General features: G+C 37.2%; 1 protein-coding gene across 2 annotated transcripts in view; it reads left to right on the top strand.

The window, feature by feature from the left end:
- CHID1 (chitinase domain containing 1) overlaps positions 1-24,563 on the top strand; it is a 97,017-nt gene that overhangs the window by 14,045 nt on the left and 58,409 nt on the right. For both annotated transcript variants that reach the window (XM_031055787.1, XM_005419511.2), the window contains 3 exons: positions 4,468-4,560; positions 22,128-22,229; positions 23,419-23,574. In XM_031055787.1, coding sequence (XP_030911647.1) covers positions 4,468-4,560; positions 22,128-22,229; positions 23,419-23,574 — 351 coding nt within the window. The remainder of the gene's footprint in view (positions 1-4,467; positions 4,561-22,127; positions 22,230-23,418; positions 23,575-24,563) is intronic.

Genomic DNA, 24,563 nt, shown 5'->3' with positions numbered 1-24,563 from the left:
TTTGGTGCCTTGAGTCCTACACAGCAGTGCATGGTGTGTGTACTTTCACATGTTTAAAATGGCATTAGGGTCTTCTGGTTAGGTTCTTAATTTTAGAAATAACACCTGTTCCATCTGCAGAACCTGAATTGCTTTGATACCTCTGTGTGGGCCTGTTTTGGGGCCTTTATAGTGACCACTTCAGGCTCTTGCACATGTCTAATACAGATACTTTGAAGTACCCTCTGTAGTACTGGTGCCTACTTGTTCCCTGTGTTTTCTGGGAATAGAATTATTAATATACAAATCCCAGTGACATCACATTTAATGGGAGATGAAAGGCTGCATCTAAGTGATGCTGCTTCCTTTCATGTTAGCAATCATTGCACAGTAAAAAATGGTCCAGCTGCCCACCTTTTACCCTAACACATAGGAAAGTAGTCTCCAAATAGAAATCTAAATGAGCTGAGATATCCTATGCAGATGATACCTCAATTCTAATCTGTTTTGCAGTTTCTTATAGTTTAAACCTACTTCTTAAATAACTTTTTTTTTCTAAAAGTTTCTTGCCTGATTTTGCAATAAAATAGTCCAAGTTATTAATCTCATGGCATTTAAGTTTAGAAATGTACATGGCAGAAATATTGAGAGATGTGAGCATGCAAAGGCTGTGCTCCTTATTTAGTTAACAGCTAGACAAGACCATGTCTCACTTACTAATCTCAGTTGTGGGTTTGCTGGGTGGGTTATTTTTCTCCAGAGACCTGGATATGTTGTGAAAAAGGCATAATATAGTCATAATACTCTCACAGGCTACATGAAAATGCACACAATGTTCTGATCAGCTCAGCATTACTTGACAGATGGCACTGCTATCACACAGAATCAATCTGAAAAACGTGAATTTTTTTGTCACTCTATGCAGAAGATGACCTTCAGGCATCTTATTAATGTTGGTAGGAGTATAGGAGGAAAAACTCTTCTGGTAGTTGTATCCTTCATGTTAGTCCCTGAAAAATTAATCTATTAATCAAAGATTTGCCATAATTCACTCCAGTTTCTTGGTATTAACTAGGCAGTGAAATGGCAGAAAAGGGCAATTTCTTTTTCAAGTAGACAGCTTTATTTTGTCCAATTTTCTTGACAAGGCATAAATTTTAGGTAGCAGTGACTCCCAATTTGTGCAGAAAGGTGGCTGAAGTTGGAAAGCTGCAGAGCTTTGAAGGGTGGTGTAACTGAAGGGAAGGGTATGAAAACCTTTCATATCTTCTGCCAGGCCTTTAAAATGCATTGACATCACACTCTTGTGCACTGAAGTAAACTGTTCTACAAGGTGTTCAAAACACAGTAGAACAGCAATGCTGGAAAAAGTGATTTTTGGAAAAATAAGCTTGCCACAAACTATGGTTGATGAAAATTTGGAGGTCTGCATACTTTATAGGGGACAAGATACTTTGAAATCATAAACATTTGGAAAATTGACCTACCAGATAGTAGTGATAAGAGAAGGCCTGAAATAGCATGAATGAAGCAGACCTTAGTTAGCCCAAGGTAGAATGTTAAAGTTGCCAATATTGTAGTAGCTACTCTGAAGGTAAACTTGACTACAGTGTAGTGTCTGGTAAATATTTAATGAAGCTTTTTTAGAAAGATTGATTCTGTTCCTACTTTCCTGTACCGCATTATAATGTTTAAAATGTCAGTAGCTTTTCTTTCAAAATTGCCAATGGTAACATTGGAGAATATTGCATTTAAGATACTGGAAAACACTGTTGGGACACAGTAAAGTTTTAATTTATAGCACAATAAATGAATGTTCTGCTATTGCTCTTTGGAGGAGAGGGAAAAGTGCACATTTGATTTACTTCATCTGTCTTGGCCAGCACATGGAAGTGAGCCTAAGTTCAGTCTTTAGCTATTAATCCTGCCTGATTTGCCAGAAGGTTTTCAGGACCCAGAACCCTGGCTTGACAGGTTAGTGAATAGATACTAATTTGGGTTTCTTGAGCAAAAATCTGCAATTGTCCGGCTGTCCTTTTTCTTCTCGACCTCCTTCAAGTTGAAGGTAATTATTTTTCAGCCAGATCAATACTGATTGAATTTTGTGGGGGGAGGGTAGGAAGTGGCTGTTTAGATGTAGCCTGTTTTAAAGTCATGAGTGCACCAACAATCCAAACTACATTCTCACCCCTTTTTCAGACCACAAATATCTGTCCTGCATTTACAGTTGTAGGTTATGGTTCTACACTTACAAGTTTCAAAATATGACTTCTTTTGTGCAGTCACTCTTTTTGTGGGTATGTCACTCTCTTTGTGGATCAGTTTTTGCCTGTGCAGAATGGGAGGGAGGATGTTAACCACAATTCTAAATGGAAAATTTGTTATCTTGTTCTGTACCTATGCTAGGTTTTTTTGTCCTATCCCATCCTTCTTTTCATCCCTTCATATTCTGAAGAGTTAAAGTCAGAGTTAAATATTTTGCATCGAGTAGAGTTCTTAAAGCTCCTGCAGCTAACAAAGGCAGCCAGGCAGAGAAGAGAGATCCCTGCTGATGAACACTGTAGAATAATCTCAAGGTGAGAGGAATTGATTCTTTGGTCAAATTTATCTTATATATAGCATCTCTGACATCTAATAAAAGTTGAGTTATACTGTAGTTCAGATATAATTAGTTAAAAAGGTCACTAAGCCACGAGATACAAATCAGTGGGAAAGCTTGCTTACCTAGTTTTAATACTGATTATAGTTTTTTATAAGATTATGTCATGTGGGAGTTGTGATAGATGTGTGGGTTTGTGTCAATAAATGTCTTTAGTTTAGTGTTGTAATTTTTTAATGTGTTCCTATGGAGAGGGATTCTTCTTTGCTATGATTGATTTCTCTTAATAGTGACACTCCTAATATGAAATGCATGTAGTAAAGTAACAGGGGGAAAAGTGTTGGTTTCCCAAAGCAAGAATGGTAGAAGTACTTGCTGCAGACAGACCAAAAGCTGATTCCTGTAATCCCATGTCTTCCCCCAGAAGAGAAATACAGGTGGCAGTGTGATAGTTCATTGTTAAGGGCTATTCAGCACAGCAAGGTCTCAAATTGTAAGCAGAAAATATTGCTGGTATTGGAAAGGTGATAAAACGTGCTTTATTTGTTTGCCAGGATTTTGAGAGTAATGGCTTTTGTAGGCCCTAGGAAGTTTTCAGCAGGCATCAAACCATTTCAGGGAAAATGGAAATACTTGGTTACCTTTGGATAGTGTTTCAAGCATAATCACTGTGATGGATAAATATATAGGAAGAGCAATAGCTTCAGGAGAATATCTCTAGGATCATACTGCCTTGAAAGGCATGACAGTACCAAGATGTTGTTTCTGAGAGTTCAGGTCTAATCCAGTTTAAGTGGGGCAAACAGCTTGGATGGTGGCTTTTGTCTATTCTGCCTTGCCTGCTTAAGCACTTTCATCCTCCTGCAATGGATAGTGAAGTTGCTTTCTATTTGGTTCTGGTTTAAGTGTAGTCCTAAACAGATCTAGAGTTCTGTACTAATATCATCTGACTGTGTTTGTGGGTCCTTGTGGCCAGGTGAAAAACAGGAAAGTTAACTTTGTTCTGAAAAATCAAATGACTTAAGAAAGGCACTCAGAAGGGCCATATTTGTAGTGCAAATTTAGAGTATTCTTGGGTTCCTCTTAAGATGACATTAAACTTAGTTTCTGCAGATTAAAGGGTTTTCTATTAACATCAACCTTCCAGTTAGGAGTGCTAAAACCAGTTTGCATAAGAATTTTAAAGTTTATTTTACTATCGAAATACCAAGAATATGGATATGAAAATCAGCTTTTGTGGAAGTCTTTATTTAAATGATGCAGACAGAAGCTGCTATTTCCAGATATGACATTGTCAGACGTGTATTTTGTAGGTATACAGTGAAGTATGGAGAAACAAAAGGATTACTTATACAGGAAAAAAACAGTAGAAGAAATGTTTCTAAACACAGGCCTCAAATATCCCTTGAAGAGTGCATGTTCTGCTGTGAAAGTATCTTCACAAATTCTTGTGTGCAGCAACACAGCGGCAACTTTATTTTCTTCAAAATTTGCTTCTTCAGAACAGTGTTTGGTTCTTCTATTGATCTAATTTTTTTCACCAAAAATGACCTCAAGAAGTTACCTGCTTTGATAAAGCGTGCTGGCTTGTTTTACATGCTAACAATGCATAGTTAGAAAAATAAAACTAAGAAACACTTAGAACCCCAGGGTGATCACCAGTTCCCATAAAACTAAGACTGTCTCAAGCAGTACAGTGTTCGTAGTCCTTAAAGAGAGTAAACCTAATCAGTCTTCCTAATTGTTTTTTTCTGCTATGATAATTTGCAACAAATTGCATTTGTCTCCCTTGCCAGCTGCATCTTTTCAATTACTACTGTTACTTGTTCTTGTCAATATAAAGCAGCAGTTTTCCTGCCTTTCCCTCTAATAGTATATTTCTATTTCAGGGAGTTGATTCACTTGCTCACTCACCTTTCTGAGGCTCTGCATGAAGCACAACTTAAATTCATACTGGTCATCCCTCCTGCAGTTGCAGCAGGGTGAGTATTCCTCTTTAGATGGCAGTTTCCAGGTGAGAAATACTTTCTTGTCTGATAAAAAGTAAGTCCAAAGCTTTGTTTAAAGCTGTGCAGTTTAAAAGAAGAAGAAATTATTTGCGTTTGATTGGTAGTCCTTTATCCATGCATGTTGCACTGGATAGTCTTGGTAACTCTGTACGTTCATACATACCTCTTATTTTTTGATGTGATGGAGGAACCAACAAGGAGAAGTTCTATGCTGGACCTTGTTCTCCCCCACACTCCAGTTGGGGTGTCATGAGAACAGAGTAGAGGGGCAGAATTCCCTCACTTGTCCTGCTGGCCACACTTCCCTTGGTGCAGCCCAGGATGTGGTTGCCTTTCCCAGCTGCAAGTGCACAGTTGGCTAACCATTGCATAGTTGGCAATGCAAGATTATATTTTTCCCCCCAAGTTTCCTTTCTTCCTTTAAGATGTTCAGCAACCCTATTGCCTGCATATAAAAACTCAGTAATGTAAGTCAAACAGAGAAGCATTTTTAGGTACTTTTTCAGATGCGAGTCAGTAGACAGCTAATGAAAAATATGACAATTTCTTATTTTTCTTGCTTTGGGCTGTACAGCAGTATGGATATGCTCACAGCCAGTACAGATTATGACAGTTCAACAGCACAGTTTCAGGACAGCATTGTACAGCCTCCTAAACTTCTTGTAGGCTGTCAAATCTTTCAATGTACATTCATTTTCAAAGTGCCAAAGAGGCTGAGAAAATTTAATGTCTGAGCAGTCTGGTAAATGTTGCTTCTGTGGCTGGACTTCTCTCTGCAATGACCTCAAGTTTTTGTTGAGTTTTACAAGGAAGTCCTATAGCATGTTGGGGAAATAAAGCGTTTCTGCTTACAGCTATCTGTGCAGACTTGAATGCATCTGGCTGAAAAGATTCAGGGATCCTGTAGCAGGTGACTAAAAGGTTGTCCATGTGCTGAGGTCTGTTAGCATCTGCCTTATAACTGTGGTGTCACTTCTACTGTAGGTTACTAATGTAACCCCATCCAAACCAATTCCTGAATTTAGATATTTCCTACCATCTTAAGACTGTAAGCCCAGAACAATATCTACATAATTTGGTTCTTCAATAGCTGTCTGAAATCTGATTGCAGTTTATTTTCTGTAAAGTATGTACTTGAGGGTACTTCTTGTTTCTTTATATTTTCCTCTGTTGCATGCTATAACTGATTTATATGCTTTCATAGCTAGTTTAATGTAAAAATCCCTTTGCTTCCTGTGTGGGGCTGGCCATGCAGTTTTGATAGGGAGAGAGAAACAATGTGTTGAAGACTGTGGTAAAAGAAAACAATAAATTCCATGTAAATTGGTAAAGTAGACGGTTTTGTAAAATATTACCTGTGCAGAGTCCTTTACTTAAAGGACTGAAGGCCTAGTTGCATTTTGAGGAGATTCCTTCATATCCCTCAAGGATCTATGCTTTTCCTTGGTTCTGGATCATAAATCCTCTAATTTCTTGCAGATTTCTCTGGAAAATTGTGTGCTGGTATGCCTTTGCGTCATATGACTTTTCAGTGGGGCTAACAAGTACTTTGAGTTTCTTCTGATATGGTTAAATCAAAAATAATGCAAAATTATTATGTCTTATCTCCTGGCTGTCATTTATTCCAGTCTTTCATGCTGCCCTCTTACGTCCTGCATCTCATCCCAATTGATAGTTGCTTCAAAAAGTAATTTTCTGTTGCTATCAGTTTTAGTCTATTACAGGTAAAGCAAAAGAGAACATTTCAAAACATTTTTCTAAAATTCCTTATCAGTCACTGCATCACACAGATGCTTTTTAAAATGCTAATGCATGCTCTGGTAGAATTTAAGTAATTGCTATAAACAATGTTCACGTTTGAAGTGCATTTGTGCTTTTGGTGTAGGGAGAAAGTGGAGAATGGCATAAATCTCAACATTCCTCATTCCTGTTCATTGTGATACCTACTGACGTTACCAAGGGCAGCCAGAGGGACCTAAGTCTGTTTTTTCCCTGTAAGTCATGTGGAGCCCTAGAGTCTATTTTACCTAAGTCTCTAAACAAGAGTTGAAGCCTCTGTAAAACCTCTGTATTCTTAAACACATTTTGCCTGGACCAGAATTTGAATTTTTAAGATAACTATCTTTCAGGACTATTTCTCTGTTGAACACCACACTGAAGTTTGGATCTTGTGTTGTCATTGCTATCTCCTGCTGTCCTGAATATTGACACAATAGTGAGATCACAGTTCTGAAACCTTTCTGAACTGGGATTTAGGGATGCATTATTAGATCTGGAAAGAGATGCCTATCTAAAGTGCAATTTTTAAACTGAAATAAGTTTTACATGCCTGTTCCTAAATGGCCTGTCTGTAGAAGAACTGTGAGAAATAACAGCTGTAGTTTATATAAAAGAAAGTCTCATTCCTCTGAACCAATTATATATATCTTTATGCATTCCTAAAGTTTTGGGGATTTATCCACAGACCTTTATGGCCCAGGAGAACTCATTAATCACATTATTTTCAATCAATAATCTTACATAAGCCACCTGTCTGTGTCTTCCTGTCTGTGTGTGTTCTTATTGCATTAACTAGAAAAAAAAACACAAAGTTTTTGAGTAAATAGGTTGTTGCAAATAGATTCACAACTTACAGAAACATCCTAAAACACTCACAATGGCCATGTACACTTTAAAGCTTAGAAATATATTTGGTTTAATGATATCAATAATCAGAATTCTGAAATTTTCTTTCTACCTTACTTGACTTTTTGGATAGCAGCTGTATGTTAAAATATTTGATTTATAGGATACAAGGCTTCAACTGAAAAGCACCTCCTACTGTGTATTAAATATCTAGTGCCTTGAAATTAATTTTGGGTTTTAACACTTCCCCATGGTTGAAAGTGTGTTTTAATGCATCTTACATTCTTTAGTTTTTGGAATCACTGTAGACTGTTAATCAAAAATTCAGCAAAAGGCATGGAAATAAGTACCATCAAGAATGAAATAATAGATCAGAGTTCAGCAGCTGGCAATAGACTGATAGAGGAGACATGAGCAGTGTGTGGAATATCCTAGCCAACTGGGATGTTAAGAGCTGAAACATTGTCCCTTTTTTGTTCTACCCTGATTAAAATTTAAAGAGAGCATAGTCAAATGTAAGCAGTTTATTTAGGAAATTGTAATTTAGACTCTTTTGATATGCATTAAGATCAAAGCAGTCTCTCAGCAAATGCTATCTGAAAGGAGACACTTAAGAGCTAAAAATACCAGTTTGCATAGGGAAAACCCATCTGGAAAATGCAGCACTGCACATGAGATCAAGTGTGGGATGCAGGAAGAAAACATGGATCATCTGTTTAACTTCTCAAATTCAACTTTTGCAACAAAAACTGAGACCAATCCTCTACTGAACCTTGCTTTAGTAACCGAAGGTTCCAGTGGTGCCTTTGGGTTTTGGTTTGTTTGTAAAATGTTCTGGTCTAAAAGAAAACTTCACTCTTTTTAAATCCACACATTTTATAGCTTTTCACAACATTAACCAGAAGCAGTTGAGCTGGCATAATCAAGGGTAATCAAGACTTGGGAATGTATTTGGTTGTTGATTAGGAGGCAGGAATCTCTCTAGCAAGCTTTACTGTCACAGAGAATGCATGTAGAACTCCCATGGTAGAAAACTGAGATTGAGATGGTGTTTTCATCCACCTGATGTCTAGGAATTGCATGATTTTCCTGCAAATGTTAATGATTTACAAGAGAGAGGAACAGCAGGAGCCAAAGCTATTCTTTATGAAGTGTGTGTATGTAATTCTCCCTTGTGGATTGGAGTCTTGCAGTTGCAGATGTCTGAAGAGATGTGCAAGGATTCCAGTGGTGTTTAAGTGCTTGCTAGAGCAGATGATTGGCTGAAGACTTCCACTCTGTCTTTCAACAGAATGTCTCAAAAAGTTAGAATTTTACTGCTTATAATGTGCATGGACATTGATGCATGTATAAACTATGGGCATCATTTCAGTAAGATCAGTGGGTAGCCAGGCATATTCTGTCCATTGCTGATGGTGAGTAACTCCATTGGTCCTACTAATCCTGGGCTTAGTTAAAATCCTGACTTAAGTATATGCAATTCAGTGTTTTATACTGGGAAAAGATGTATGAATGTTTTTATACTGATTTCACAAACTTCTTTCCAAATAGGGTATCTGTGCTGGAGTAAACTACCTTTATGCCAAAATATGCACTTGCATAACTGTGTTGGGGGGAAAAATAAATATGGCAAATGGACCTTGAAATTTGGTTGCACCTGTTCTTATAAGTCACAGGCATTGGGTCGGTTATTTTGTTTCTCTGTACTTAAATTCTTTATAATGTTAGAAACATTCTCAAAGCAAAAAGTGAAACTTTGTGTCGTAACTCTTTTCTATGTGCAAGTAAATTGAGTTTTATCTGACTAGGTTATTGCATGTTTTGTCCAGGTTCAGCAACCATTTTTTCCACTGTCTTTCCCAATTACTATAAAGAAAATAATGAGTAAAGAAAATAAGGTTTATATACATAAGCTATCATTGGAGGGAGCATCAGTAATTTTTCTGTTTCTTGCTGTCTTGTGAGAAAGAACAAAGACAAAAAGTTTCTGGAAGCTGTAGGTATGGTGTTTTCTTCACAGGGGTTCTCAATCTATCCATGGCTGCTTAACCATTGCCTTCCTGGTATTTGTAGCTTATTACAGACTTTAGACATGTGATATAAGTATGTTAAGTCTCAGTATACACTCATTAAAAGCTGTTCATTTTGTTAAACACAATGTTAAATAACCCTATATTTAGGTTGTTAGTGATTGCTTTCCTTGGGCTTTTATCATCCCCTGAAGGATAATGCTTTGGGCAAAGTAGAAGTGAAAATGGCATTGGTTGTGTCATTTCATAATATAACACTATAGTCTTTATTGACATTTTGATGGTTAGGATATGCACTAGGCAGTTTGCTCTGTGTGATGGATATCTTTTTAACATCTCTTCAGGCTACAAGACAGTAGCTGCTTCTTGAATAACAGATGATTCTTTATCTCTTAATGTTGTACAGAATTCATAAATGAGAGAAAGTAAACTGTGAAGTAAACAAGTAAACTCAGGTGCTGAGGTGAGAGGCTGCCCTGCCAGCATGATCTGTGGTGGGGCACTCTAGTGCTGCCCAGGGGGTTTCCTGAACTAGAAAGCCCTCAAGGAACTCCACAAGGAGGTGAATTGGTTGAGGAGTCTCCAGGAGTCCAAGAGAGAAATGGATTACAGGAATCACATCCTACCTTCCCTAGTAGAAACCTTTTAGGCAAACAGGGCACATGACACAAAAGATTGCCTGTCATCTTTCCACCTGATTGAACATGTGACTTAAGGGATAGGGGGCAAGGGTGACAAGTTCCTGCCTGTTGCAGCAGTTTCATCTTCTCTGTCATTTCCCCACCTTCCCCACTTTTAAGAGTTTTAGAGTTACAGATGTAGCTACTGCTGCATTTCTGAGAAAAAATATCAAAAATCTGCTGAAAAATCTCTAAAACTATGGAGCTTTGTATGTATCAATCATAATTAAAATGCATGGAAGACAGTGTTAGAAAGAGATTGTTTCAATTGTTTAAGAAGCCTCAGGTAACACAAAGTAGCTTTATACTTTCAGTAATTTTGTCAAGTCTAGCATAATAATAACCAGATATGTCAAACCTTGATCCTTGATTTAAGTAATTGTATGCAAAATAGCTGCTGTTCTTAGCTGTGTTTTAATAACATGCCTGCCAGTACAAAGCAGAGGTCAGTGAGCAAGATGGTTTCATTCAGCCTTGTGGGACACAGTGTTGGGGATTATTAGTAAGAGTGAAGCACTTTGTAAACAAACTGCTGGAGCTGTTGCTGTCCTCGTGACATTCTCAAAAAATGCTGCTGTTGGCAAATTGCATACAGTTTAGCTGGAATAATTTGTTATCTCCTGACTGGTTTCTGACAGCATATATCAAAGCAGTATTTAAATTAAAACCAAACATGTTTCTTCCTGATAAAAGGTACACTTAACCTCACAGCTTCACAGCTTCTAGAAAAAATTCTGTCTTTATTGACTTCTTGAGATGCACAGCTGTAGTGCAGCTGCTTTCATTTTAAAGCTACAGGAACCCAAACCACTCTCTATCTTCAAGTACTTGAACATAATGTATGTTCTTGTCTCATCAAAACACAGCAAGCATCCCCAGCTTTGGATTTCATATTTGCATATGTAAGGAAAAAAAATCTACAGCTCCTCTTTGTGTTACTTAAAACTTCTATAGGTATGTATTTATCAGTATTTTCCAGCATTAACTGCCACTTCTTCAAAATTAACATTTTAGCTACTCAGTTTATTCTTTATTATTGCTGCAAAAACAGTGTGGATGTGAAGTACTGTCTTAAGTACTTTAGCCTTTTCTTTGTAGAGCTGCTGTGCAATGAAAATTACCAGAATCTATGCAGTCTTCATTACTCCTATCCAGTAGCAGTTGATACCAGCTTGGTTTTGCTACTCTGCCTCTTGGAAAGATTGGCAGGAGGGTAGACATGTTGTCCCTTCTCTTTGTGCTGTCATGCTCTTTTCTGACTTTCTTATAAATACACTTACATATTTGACTGAAAAGCAGGAAGAACACACAATGAATAGCTGCTCATCGACCTCACACTTCCTCAGCCTAATGCATGCCACAATTGACCAGTGTTTTGCATAAAGAAAATAGGTGCTTTGGTGTTCTAGAAACTGATTGTGAACAGATGCTTGTAATTACATTTTTGTTTTATATCAGTAATCTGTCATCTTTAGAAGTTGCTGCAGATTCAATTGCCTTGCCATAACTTTGTGTATACAGAATGATGTGTTTGTTGGTTTGCTATTCCAGTGTATATATACACACTGTCTCCCTTATAAGTATTTCTGGCGAGTACCAATTCTGATGTAGAATATACAAGTAAATAGCAGGGTAATTTTTATGATAATGTATGATAAACAAATTCAATGAAATTATAAGCAGCTTCTAACATGTGTCTGTTTTGGAGTGAAATGGGAACTGTCACTTACTTTTAACATCATTCTCAGGAAGGACTATGTGGGACAGAATGTGGAATGTTGAAATTTTGGTTAGTAAATAGTGCTGGATCAAACCAGCAGGAAACATATTGCTTGTTCCACATGAAGTTTCCAATTACCAGATTGTCAAATAACAGTATATTAGAAAACCAACCAAATTTGTAGAATACTGTTTATTAAGTAGGATTTTGCTTTACCAATAGATACACCTATAATTATGAGAGGTTAAAATATTTGTGAGAAACCTGGTCATAATAATCTTATTTTGTTGGAATTACTAATACTGTTGATTAATTTTTCCACGTCTAATCTTTCTGACTTTTCTTTCCAATTTGACAAATGAGCTCACAAAAAAGCAAGTAATTCTAAAAATGGTGTTAATTTACTGTACTGTTACTAAGTATGTATCATATATGCTCTGCATTGGACAAGCAGTATACAGAAAATGGGACTTGGGAGGGAAAATTTGAAAGTTAGATATGCAGTTTCATATTTGTTGTGCCTAGTTGGTAATAACACTTTGCCCTCTATTCTTCCCATGGTTGTCCATCTTCCTGTGAGTATCCTAAAAAAAAAGGACTGTCAGGAATATGGGGAGTACAGTTACATATCAAGAAGTTTTGCAATTGGGCCATCTGCATAAAATTCAGCACTCAAGAAGGCACAGAAATGACTCTTTAGAGGGCTGTCTAGGCTAACTGACTGGTGTAGTCATTTTTATTGCATGTTAGAGAACCTGTATAATATGTTTGATTTGGATCACAAGATACAGCTTGAGATATGAATTTATACTGAGGGGAACAGAAGACTCAGTAGGAAATTATTACTGATTACTGAGTAACAGTTACTGGAGCAAGTTTAATAATGTCTTCAAATTATGGTAATACTGTTAAATCCTACTCATTCATGCTACTGGGCTCATGTTTTTTCCCTGTAAAAAGGCTCAAAGTATAGGTTTGTCAGTCATTTCTCTTTTTAAAGCGAATTTTGTTGGTGACAGTAAGTCTGGATGCATGTTAATGGCCCTAAACTACATCTGTTTCCCTTGCTGATGACTTCCCTGGTTTTGGTCCTGTTTGTTGGGCTGCCAGCTCAGTACAGCCTGGCTCTGACTGCAGCCATGAGATGTTCCATGCATTTTGCATAGATTCAGAAAGGACTCAAGAGGAACAAATCTATTCTTAGAACAGACTATTTTAAAGATTATACCTTACAATATAAAATCAACGCAGCGAAGGTCTGACTCTACTGACATCTTCTGAAGCAAGTGCACACATCTGGTTTTGAATTCCCTCTGGGGAGAATCATTGGAATAATCTGTAGGTCAGCTAACAGCAGCCAAAGAGAAGAAGGGTGGAATGTATTCCTCTGCATATCTGTCGTTTGTAGCTCTACCAATTCTGAGCCAGCTGGTGTAGAGCAATTACTACACAAGTTTCAGTATTAAGTTGGAAAACTTTCCAAAAAACAAAGAGAAGAAAAATGGTGAGCATTTTATGCAAGGAGGAATTAAGGCTACATTTGGTGTGTTAGAGTTTTTAAATGAGACTCGTATGTTCCAGAGTACAAGCTTGCTTTGCGTGATGCTCTGCTGTTGGAGCATGGCTTGCCTGGGCACTCAGCCCTGGCATGAAATGCACTAGAATAATTTGGAAATTAGGAGAAGCAAATGGTGACACAGTGGATGTTCATTTGTGCATAGTCCTTCTTAAATGGCTCCTATGAAGAGACTGAAGCAATGTAATGGAAACAGAGTGAAAGGAGATGAGTTGACTTTCCCAAAAAATGGAACTGGTAAATACAGCAAGTGTCAAAATTATTTTTTTCTTATTTGGTAGTTAGATTATCTGTTTTTGTCTGATGTGTATTTCTTATGTTGACTTCAGAGTTTAGATACACTGTATTTTTAAAGTTACACTCTGACTTAAGAATTTGTAAGTGACTGGTCTGCCAGTGTGCTTCAGCTCTGAGGACAGCAGTTTTCAGGCTTATTTGTCCCTAGCCTGCTGAGATTTCATGCTTTCTTTTCAGGGCATATATTGCTTGGCGTGTTTCCCCTTCTTGACTTCTGTTACTGGTTTAAACCAGATGGGCTACAGGTAATTAGTTTGGCTTCATGAAAACTATGTAGGCTACTCCATGGCAAGAACAGATCTGTGCTTCTCCCTATTTGAAGAGCAAGGACTGCAAAGACAATGGCTGGGATGGGATGTGTGTATTAAAGAAGAGTGCCAGCCCATAATGTTCTGCAAAAAATTCATTAGGTACAGAGATACCATTCTGCTTCCTGATAAAAATATAGCAAGTTTTCACTTGTCAGTCTGTTAAAATTCACAGTCCCCCAGTGATATGAAGCACTCAGAGTGTATGAAGGAGCCACTCCCAGGGCTTCTGTGTTGTGAATCTGTAGCACTCAGTTACACTTTTCTTGCTTTTGAGCTGTCTAGGTTTTGTTGGTTTTAAAATACCTATATTAGTCTTCCTTATTTGAGAATTTGGTAGAGAGATTTTTGCCACTGAGAAACTTTGAACACATTCAGTAATGTGATTTGTGGTCTTCAGTAGAGATGTTGTTTATTTTAAATTATGATATTTTCTGTGGATAAGGGACTTTTTGCTCTGAAGGCAGAAAAGAACCCTTTTGCTCTGAAGGCACCTGAGTGTCAGCATTGCTGAAATAAGTGCACCAGAAAAAGACAGTGCACAGGTAGGGTTGCAGGTTTTTACCTCTGTATTTAAGCTACTATTCAGAATAATAATATTCAGAATAATAATAGAGTGCAAGTAGTAGTTTTGGAAGGTGCAAATAATTTTTAAAAAGTCAAAATAAACTATAACTACATTAATTTTACTAGAAGTTTATCTAGCAAAACTCTTAAAATCTACACATGAATGGATGTCAGAACTCCCAGACTACCTACACCTTTAGAAGGTTCTCCCTAATGTCTAGCCCAGGTTTGCTAAAGCAGTTAGCATTAGAATCATTATCATTATCAAATGAACTGCTAATCTCTTGTGTTTCCATTAAAATTCTCCTTTCTCATTTGCTCATTCTTTTGTAATTTTTGTCTCTTGGGATGATGTTTCTCTGACTTATTAACAATAAGATGTCCTTTCATACTATGTAAGCAAAATGAGATTTGGAGATGTTAAGATGGGCTTTAATTGGGAGGGGAGGCAGCCTCCTGCTTTTGTTTCTGCCCTTATCTGTTCCAGCACTTTAGTGTGTGAAACTGGCAGAGTGTTCTCTGAGTAGAACCAGATGAATAACCATGACTGGAAGAGTGTATGTGTCCAGAGGTGATCACACTGGTTTTATGGAATAACCTTTCAGTTTGATTTTTAATTCTATTTTAAGAGGAATAAGACTTTTTGTACAGAGATTGTAAATACATTAAAAAGTTGTGAGGAGAAATTTATACTAACTTGGCATTTGTGTTATTTGTTTCTCCTGAAATGGACTGACCTTAACATTGTGGTTCAATGGACATTTTTGGGTTTGAAATGTACAGTCCATGATTTGTCATATTGACCTGGGTTTGTAGGCCACAAGATCAGATACTGTGTTTGGATCATGCTTCACCTCTTGCAACATTTTGTCCTTAGAAAGGAATTAGAGAAAAAAAAAATCTGTATTTCAGAGGCTAGAGAAGGTACTTGAGTTTGCAGTAAGCATGTGCATTTTCTGAAATGCCTGAATAACATGCATTTCTGCAAAAGCCTTGATCTGTTGTCTGGGAGGATGTGCTTACTGTGGGAGAGAAGTCAGAGATGGAGAACATGCTGTGCTTTTTACAGTCTGCATTCAGCTGCATGGAATTCATCTCCCACTATGTAGAAGTCTGCTCTTGTCTACCTGAGGATCTTTTTTTTGTTGGTTAAACATTCAATATGGTCATGTTCTTTTGACAGCAGGGATTACATCTGTAATTATTGTTCATGGCTTTGAAAAGCAGTATTGTTTCAAGGTCCTGTTGCTGACTTGGCTGCTTCATACAGTGCTGTTGTAGACAGACCTTAATTCTGTTTTTAGCCTGATTTCTGAGGTAACAAGGTGTTTGTAAGCTTTCTCTCTTACACTTTTCATCTCTCTGCTAAAGCTGCTTTGGCATTTGACCAGTTTCAAGCCAAATTGAGATAGGCATAGAATTTTAATAGTCAGGTTCCTGTTACTTTATGAAAATGTACCTGGACAGATGAAGATAAAAGATCTTTGTTTTTTCCCCTAGACCCAGCTGTAAGAGGGCATTGTAAGTGAAACATCTATAGGACACCAGAAATGTAGTTGCAAAAAATCCATGGAAACCAGGATTCATGTAGAATTGTTTTCTAAGTACTGATAGTGGAAAATTACTTCAGTGAGCGGTCATCCTGAGAGTTTTGAAAAACCTGACATGAGAAAGGGTAGTTACAAAACTGTCAAGGATTTTTTCGGAAAAGGAAATGGTTTCAGATTGAACTTGGTTACACATTTGACTGTTTCATTATCAATGCCTATAATTGTGTGATGAACAGAGTAGTCATTTAGCTCTTTCTTCTGTTTTCTATAGAACAGACTTCATGCAGGAAGAAACAGTGAATTTTTATTCAGTGATTTTGTGTGAACTGAATTCAGTGGTCTGTGTTCATAAAATGCAGTAGCATTATCTTGTAGTGCTCCTACCTGCAACGAGCTATGAAAACCAATAATATCTCAAGATGAAGAAAGCTTTGCAAACAGTTGCTCTACAGAAAATTATACATGACAAGAAAATTAAGTCATTACTGAGAGGCTGACTTCTAAAATGGAATCATAGTGGAAACAGAAAATCAATCAGTTTTCCATTATGAAGGCTATTCAAAGATGAGGAGACAGGAAACCTCTCTTTTATAAAGGAGGGTGAAGGTGAGGTAACCCTACAAGAATGCAGTTTGAACTTGCAGGGAATAGCAGTCAGTTAAAAGACCTTTTTTCTCCTTATTTCATTTTGAGAGTCATTGTAGTGAGACAAGAAGTAATTGAGAATGTAGATTCATTTGAAAGTAAATGAAAGCAGCTTTCATTGTTGAAGTATTTTTTTCCAGTCTTTCAATATGAAAGACTACAAACTCAAAACCTTACAAAAATACTTATCAGTAAAGCGTTACTGGGAATTTTGAGACATATAACTGTATGTAATTTGGAAGATTCAGGTAATAAACATTCTAGGCTGTGAAACAAACCCCCCTGCAGTTATTTTAGACATTAAAAGATAGAATACTAAAAAGAGACTGTGGAATTCTAGGCTGTGTATATGGAAATACCAAGGAAAACAGGTGGTTTCTTCTAGATCTGTGATGTTGTCCCAATAATGGGGATGTTGTATATACATGTGGCAGTGTGCCATTGGGAAATGTTGACAGATTCTCAGGAATGTGTGCAAATAAGACTTATGCTCTCAGGGGAATCATCGTTCTGTGAGTTCTGCCAGGTTGCCATTGCTCCCTTATTTGAAGGGAGAACTTGTCCTGAGGCATTTTATGGGAAGGAGTTCTGTGGATGTTATGTAAGGCAGCTTCTTTACTGTTTGTTAAAAGGAAAATGCATAACAGCATAAAAAATGTCCACTTAAGGTTAAAACAGAAATTAACCGGAAAGGAAAACTCTAATTTTCTCTTTGCACTGTCCTTTTGTTCCTCCACCCCCTTTCTGCACACCCAGCAGTCTCATGCTCTGTTTCCTATCCTTAGTGTTAATCATTTCCCAGCACTGATAGTTTCTACTTGCAGAAATTTTTGTAGAGATTTTGTAGAGAATTACCTCTCTGAATTCCTGATGTATGGTGCCTTATCCTTTAAATGTTGAGCGGGAGTGACAGACACTTTTTAGATTAATTCCAGATATGTATTTTTACAGGGCTAAGTCCATATTTCTTACAAATTTTAATAAATATTTTTAAATACCATAAAGAACAGATATTGTATCCATTAGAAAATTTTGTTGGTCCAAGAAATTTAAGCGAGTGTTTACATTTGACTGGTATTTTAGAAATAGAATCCTACAGATTTTTCTTAAGAACAGAAAATTGAAATATATGGGATAAATATCATTCCTTATTAACAGTTGTTTCAAACCCGAAAGAAAAAAAATAAAGCTTCATTTCTTTGAGAGATGCTTTACCTTTTCAATAGCAAGGAAAACACATTCACCACAAGTTGTTAGTTTAAAATATTAATTGTATAAGATAGAGGCTAGAGTTTGATTTTCCTTTTACTGTGGAATTTTATATCATCCTCATTGCCAGTGTCTGAGCATTTTCAAGTCACTCTTTAAGCGACAGAACTGATACCTGTCACACTTTTCATGTCTTTTCTTATGGAGATTTATTTATGCACTTCATACTTTGCATTGGTATAGTCTTGCTTAGATATTTCCCCTGCCTGAAATATACATGCCAAAAAAAATAAACCACATACCCTCTACTGAAAGTAGACCATGAGTGTAAGATGAATTTTTGGATCCTGAATTGTCAATCAGAAAAGCAGTTTGAGTGATGACTCAAGTCTGAACGCTTCCTAGCTTTGCATCTGCTTTTCACCAGAGCATTTATCATTGCCAGAGAAGCTCTTTCATCAAAACATGGAAAGCAGATTGGATAAAGAAGACATAAAAATACAATATAATGCCTGGTTGCATAGGTTGAGACATAATATTGCACTGCCACATTGAAACTCATTTGAAAGGAGCTAAAAACTCCAGTGCTTTCTCTATAATAATGCAAACCAAACCTGTGACTATGAGGCCTGAGTAAGTTTAAGGCCTATTTAATAGTAAAAAACCCTCAAGTACCTCAGATTAAAAAAAAAAAAGGTTCTTGTTAATAGTGTAATGCAACGGTTTTCAGCAATCCCAGAAAAATCAGTCTTGTCCTCTTGTCTTTCCTTTCTCCCCAGTGTCTGTTTCATTGGGGTATGCACTGAGTAGCAGGCTTGGTTGTAGATTCAGCTTATATAGTTCAGTTTTTCAGTTGGTTATAATTCACATTCATGTATTTTGTTCAATCCAGATTACTGAAAACCTCCATGGATGCTGAATAGCTATAGTTGGTACTAGCAGGCATGCTGGGGAATTTCAACCCTCTGAGGATATCCATAGCTGAATCTGGTTTCATCCCAGTGCCCTGTGCTCCAGTAGGGTCAGGGCAATGTCACCAGGCCCATCACTTGTGTGGCTTCCCCAGTACCCCTGCACCATGGAACAGTGCTGCCCCAGGGGGCAGGTGCTGGCATGGGACGATCCGGGGGGGCTGGAGCTCCAGGGCTGGGGATTGAGGGGCTGGGAGTATCAGCTGTGCCACCCTTTCTCCATCCTGTCTTCATTCTTTCTCCTCCCCTCCTACATCATTACCTTTCTCCCAGCTGTGGGAGGGTTTCAGGATCTTGGTAGAAGAGTTTGGGTCTGGTTTTGCAAACAGGCTGAGAGGAGCCCTGGCTTGCTCTAGACCAGTGGAAGTTTTAAGAGCAGATTTGCAGAGAAAACTCAATTGTTACACTTGTCTCTCCTTCTGCAATGTCTATTAATCTTCTTCATAAAGTTTTAAATTAAACAAGCCATGTTTAAAAAATAATCCCAAGTGAAAGTGGAATCTGCCCCAGTTTAGCAGACTAGAAATATTCAGCTAACTGGGTAAGTTATGCCAAATTCTCTCCAAGACAGTGGGATTTAGGCTTGAGTGTTTTAGCAAACAAGGGTAACTGTAAGTACAAGCTCTTTTTTTGTATTTATGGAGGTTTAGGTTGGAACCGTAGGAGAAGAGTTCAAGACGTGTTTGTACAAAGCTCTCAGGTATATGGGGAGATTGTCAGAGCTGTCCTGTGCAGGGAGTTGGACTTGATGATCCTTGTGGGTCCCTTCCCACTTAGCATATTTGATCATTCTGTGATTCTATGTGTATTGTACAGAGCTAATAAATGATGATGAAGCTTCTGCCACTTCACTGACTATTTTGGAAATGGTATTAAAAGTTTAGAAGAATGACAAGCTTTTGACTTAGACTTGGAAAGTATTACTTTCATGGACTTTGCATATTCTGTGCCAAGTCTCCTGACTTTCCCTGCTGGATTTCTCAACAAAGTAGTCAGTAGAACATACCTGCCCTTGAGTTAAGTTTACATAAATGTCAGAATGATTGAAAAACCTCCAATTTGAAGTATAATAGCTGTTGAAAAAATATTTGGGTTTTATTCTTGAGTGCCCATTTTCTTGACACAGAGCTATTCTAAAGGCATGAGTCAAATAGTCCTAGTTTGGTTCCAGTGGAGTTTCCCAAAGTGCTTGACTAGAGCAGAGTTGACTATTCAGTGAACTGGTGAGTGGTGCTTGTTTTTTTGAAGAATGCTACTATTTTAACGCTATATGTTAACGGACAAAGTATATTCATTGCTGCTGGGTTTGTTCCAAGTTGGAAATTTGTGCCCTTGCCACTCAGATGGCATTCCCTTGTAACCGAAGTAGTTGAGTTACAAAATTGCTTTGGAGAAAATGATGGCAATATCTACTTTAACCTGTGGGTTTCTTAAGTTACACATGCAAATTTCATTAAAGTACTACCTGGCTAAATCTATAAAGCAATCCAACTTGCCCTAATATCTAATACACATTATAATTACTTTTTATGTTTTTCCCTTCAGGAGTAATCACAATCAATTTACTGAAAATGGGTTTTGCTGGAATTTGCATTGGGAAATTGCTTTGCCCACAGACATCCAGGTTGCCATAACATTGTTTCAAAGATGTATTTATTTAATTCTTGTAGAACAACTGTAGTTTGTAATTGCAGTACATCACAAGCAGATGACTATAAGAAAGCCTGAGGTCCACCAGTAGGTTCCAGAAGTGAAGTTTTTTAAAAAATTTGTTACAACCCTTGAAGGAAAAGAATGGGATTTCTCCTTCCTGTGACCAGTATATCACTAGTTCTGAAAATCTGACAGGCGTGTTATGTGATTTAATCTGCCCTAGTTTGTAACCTGCATTTTGTTCACCTCTTTCCTTATGCAGTGGAACGCAAAGTGTCCTTGTAAACTGATAAATGAACACTGTTATGCTCTGGTGATCCATGCCACACATATTGTTGGATGTAGAATTTACATGCTGATCCAAAAAGGATAAAGGTCAAAATATGTGATTTTTCTGTTTATTACTTGCATCTGTCACTGAGCATCTTTTTTTTTTTTCATTTAAGATGGAACGTGAGTGGTTTTAAAAGCATACCTTGCCTAGACAAGATTTGGCTTCTAATTTCCAGCTCAAGTAGCAGTTTCTGGTACTACTGGGAAAGTCTGGATTCTCCAGTCTCTCTCCTCTGCTCTCTAGAGGAATCTCGTACAATCCTATAAGTTTGCCTCTTCAATGGCAGAGATGCACCACAGAGTTGCTAGCTGTTAAAGTACATTTTTTTCCCCTTATCTCTTTTTTACAATGTCCCCCTATGTCCCAGATTATCTGGGACAATATCCTGCTTCTCTACCTGTTTGTCTCATGTTAACATGCTTCAGAGCCCTCTGGTTGAGGACAGGGTTCTTCTGGCAGTAGCTTCTCCCTTTTAGTCCAGTCCCATCTTTGCAATGTGATTTGCCTTATGTTGCCTGCTGTGCTGTTTGTGCTGCTATTTTGAAATTACAAATTCTCTTTGAAAGAGATTCAATGTTTTTGGGCAGCTTGTGTGAATTAATTGTTTCCATCTTGAATGATTGAAGGAAGTCAATAGCCTCTCTGAGTCCAAAACAGACAAAATACACACCCCCTTACCCAGAAGATAAGGTATATATTAATCCAGGTCTATATTTTGTAAATCAAGAGTAAGCAAGACAAAGGGGGAAGAATGGTTTTCCATATTTCATACCAAGATGTGCTGAAGGCATAACTAGACTTTTGTCTAGAAATGGTGATAGAATGGATTTCTTCTTTCTTCTCGCCTGCCCAAAGAAATAAATGGACCTGTTTTTGTCTAAAGAAAACAGGTTTTCTTTCTTAAGTATGGTATAAACTGAAATTGTTCTTTTTGAGGTTAATAAAAAAATTACCTTTGGTTTATATTTTTCTATTAACAGCTGCACCCACCCATTTATTTAAGTATGCCTTAGTTTTGTAAGTGTCAAAACCAGTTCAACAGCCCAAGAAATTAAATGTTTTGTAAAAGCTTTTAGAGTTCAATTGATTGCTACCTAAGGCAATTTGATATTGTAGCCATGCTGGAAATGTTTATTTGGTAAGTATGCTGTGGAAGTATGATTCTTCCCACTGGCCACCTACATAGCATTGAATTTTTTTTTCTTAGATGTTTATTACAAAAATGGCACTGAAATGCATATTTTAATTTTTTGGCCACCTCAGAATGAAAGATTTTTCTTATGTGATCAAATGGTATGAAACCTAAATGAGAGAATAAGCCTGGTCATTGTTGTAATTTATCTCTTCCTGTTTCTGTTTTGCTTTGTTTTGAAAGGACCAACCAGCCAGGAATGTTCACAAAGAGAGAATTTGATCAGTTGGCCTCAGCAGTAGACAGCTTCAGTCTCATGACGTACGACTATTCAGCACCACATCGGTAAGATTCCATCTGACATCAGAAAGAGCATTGAAGGAGCTAATTCCTACTGAGGTCTGGTAAATCTATGGTACAAATTCTTTTTTTTCTAATAAAGTGGATAGTGCTTTGTTCTTGTATGATACTAAAGTTCTGGGTTAGTAATTAAAATAGACAATTTGTCCAGAAGCTGAAAACTAAGTACATTTTTAACAGCAATGTGTATCTGGGCTTTGGATATTATGAAAGACTGTACTGCAGCTAAAAAGGCATTCTTTTAAAAGGATAACTTACTCTTTTCCAGGCTAAATAACTCTTTTTGAGTTATTTAGCACAGTTCTGCAATAATCTAATAATAATAACATTGTCAAACAAATTAATTTTAAACAATTGATACTTCATTTGCCTTTAAATATGAGCACAGTTCCCAGCAACTTCACTCTGCTGTATTAGCATGTTGAGTTTTAATGGCACAAGTATCATGAAGGCTTTGAGGCAGATAATTAGTAGGGAGTAGCAGATGTTGATATTTTTAAGGCTGGGATATCCTCTTCCTGTTACCATGCTAGTGAGTGCCTTTTGTCATGTTAATGTTTGAGGAAGAGCCTGCTCTCCTCTCCAGTGAGATAGGAATGGAATGAGCACGGTATCCTGATGTTACCTACATGACAATTCAATTACTCTGTGTATTAAGGCTATGCTCTTTTTCTTCCTGTAGGTTTTTGTTAGGTACTTTGTAGGTTTTTTCCTATAAATAAGTGTTACACAATCTTGCTTATCAGTCACTAATTTTATAGTTCCTTCTGCAAGTAAATGGTCAATTTTGTCCCAGTATATTTTGCCAGATTGCTCTAAAAACATTGAGAAAAAAACCTGAAGTCATATAGAATTTTTAATTATAGCATATGCATTGTGCAAGACCCAGTAGCAATGTGCTAGGGGGAAACCTTTTCTTACCTCTAGGAAGGAATTCTGTGTCTCTTCACTTTAGAATTGAATCAAAAAGTCAAGAGTGGGGCAATCATGTTTTGCATATCAGCACTTCAAGCTACAGAAGAATGTGCATTTAACATTGATAGAATTATAGGTTCATCCTCACTGATTTTTGTGTGCCAAAGTTTTCTTTTACAATTACTGTTCAAAAAGAGAAGGCTGAGTGTGAACATGTACTTTTTCTGACAATCTGTTTGATTTTTTGCTAACTTGACAGACCTGGTCCAAATTCCCCCCTTCCCTGGGTACGAGCTTGTGTTGAAGTACTGGATCCTGATTCAAAATGGAGGAATAAAATACTTTTAGGACTGAATTTCTATGGCATGGACTATTCTGCTTTGGGAACCTCTGGGGAGCCAATCCTTGGCAGCAGGTATGACTTCTCTGGATTGTAGGTACTTCTGTATGATATATTCTTAGAAAAATTAGAAATTCACAAGTATTTTTATTTAGAAATATGGATGAGTTAGCAACACAGAAATGGCAAAAGTGGTAAATCTGCACATAAAATAGTAGTTCACCAGTTAGGATAAGACCTGTAACTTCTCTTCCCTGTACAGAAATGCAGATAGATGGCACAGTTATCCTGTCAGAACTCATATGCAAAAATAGTTTGTGTAGTTCTCCCTCTTTCCTCTATTCATTCTTACACATGCAGGTTGCCATCTTTGTGCTAAAAATGTTCTGCAGTATTCTCTTATGCTCTGCATCATTTTGGGGGTTCCTGCAGTTGTCCTAATGATTCTCTCTCTCAGCTCCTGAAGTTGTTACTTGTTACTTTGAAATTTGATACTGGTTTCCAACAGCAGTCTTTCAGTGCTGATCTCTGAATCAGACTGAATAACAGAAAAGGGGAAAATAAAGCCATTGTTTATAGTGAAAAGTATTTAGCAAGTACTCCAGAATGACTTCTGAAAAATTGGTGGTGATGGTTAGGCAGGAAGAATACTCAATAATCAAAGCATTGTTGATTTACAGACTTAATTATACAAGCTCATCAAAATAATGTAGCTTTGCTGTAATATTTACAGCTCTTTTGCAAATGGAGTGTAGCACTATCTAGCAGAATAAAAGGTTCTTGTTTTTTTCTGAACTGCAGCTTTTGAAATTAAGTTTCCACTTGAAAAACACTGTGCACTAGGATGGCATTTACTTTTTGTAGATTCTTCTGGACTATATTATAATATTAATTCATGTTGCTTTTTAATTAATGGCAAAAATACCCTAGCCAAGAGTCACGTATAAAGCTTTACGCTTTGTAAGTTTTACTTTTTAAAAAAGATTTTTAAGTTTTGCTGAAAGAGAATATTTCCCTGTATGTAGGAGACTGGTGCACAGTATGATTCTGTTAACATATTTTTC

The sequence above is a fragment of the Geospiza fortis genome, unplaced genomic scaffold, assembly GCF_000277835.1.
Source record: "Geospiza fortis unplaced genomic scaffold, GeoFor_1.0 scaffold66, whole genome shotgun sequence".
NCBI classification, from domain to species: Eukaryota; Metazoa; Chordata; class Aves; order Passeriformes; family Thraupidae; genus Geospiza; species Geospiza fortis.
Note: the sequence above shows the minus strand (reverse complement) of the source record. Positions and strands in the feature narration are given on the sequence as shown.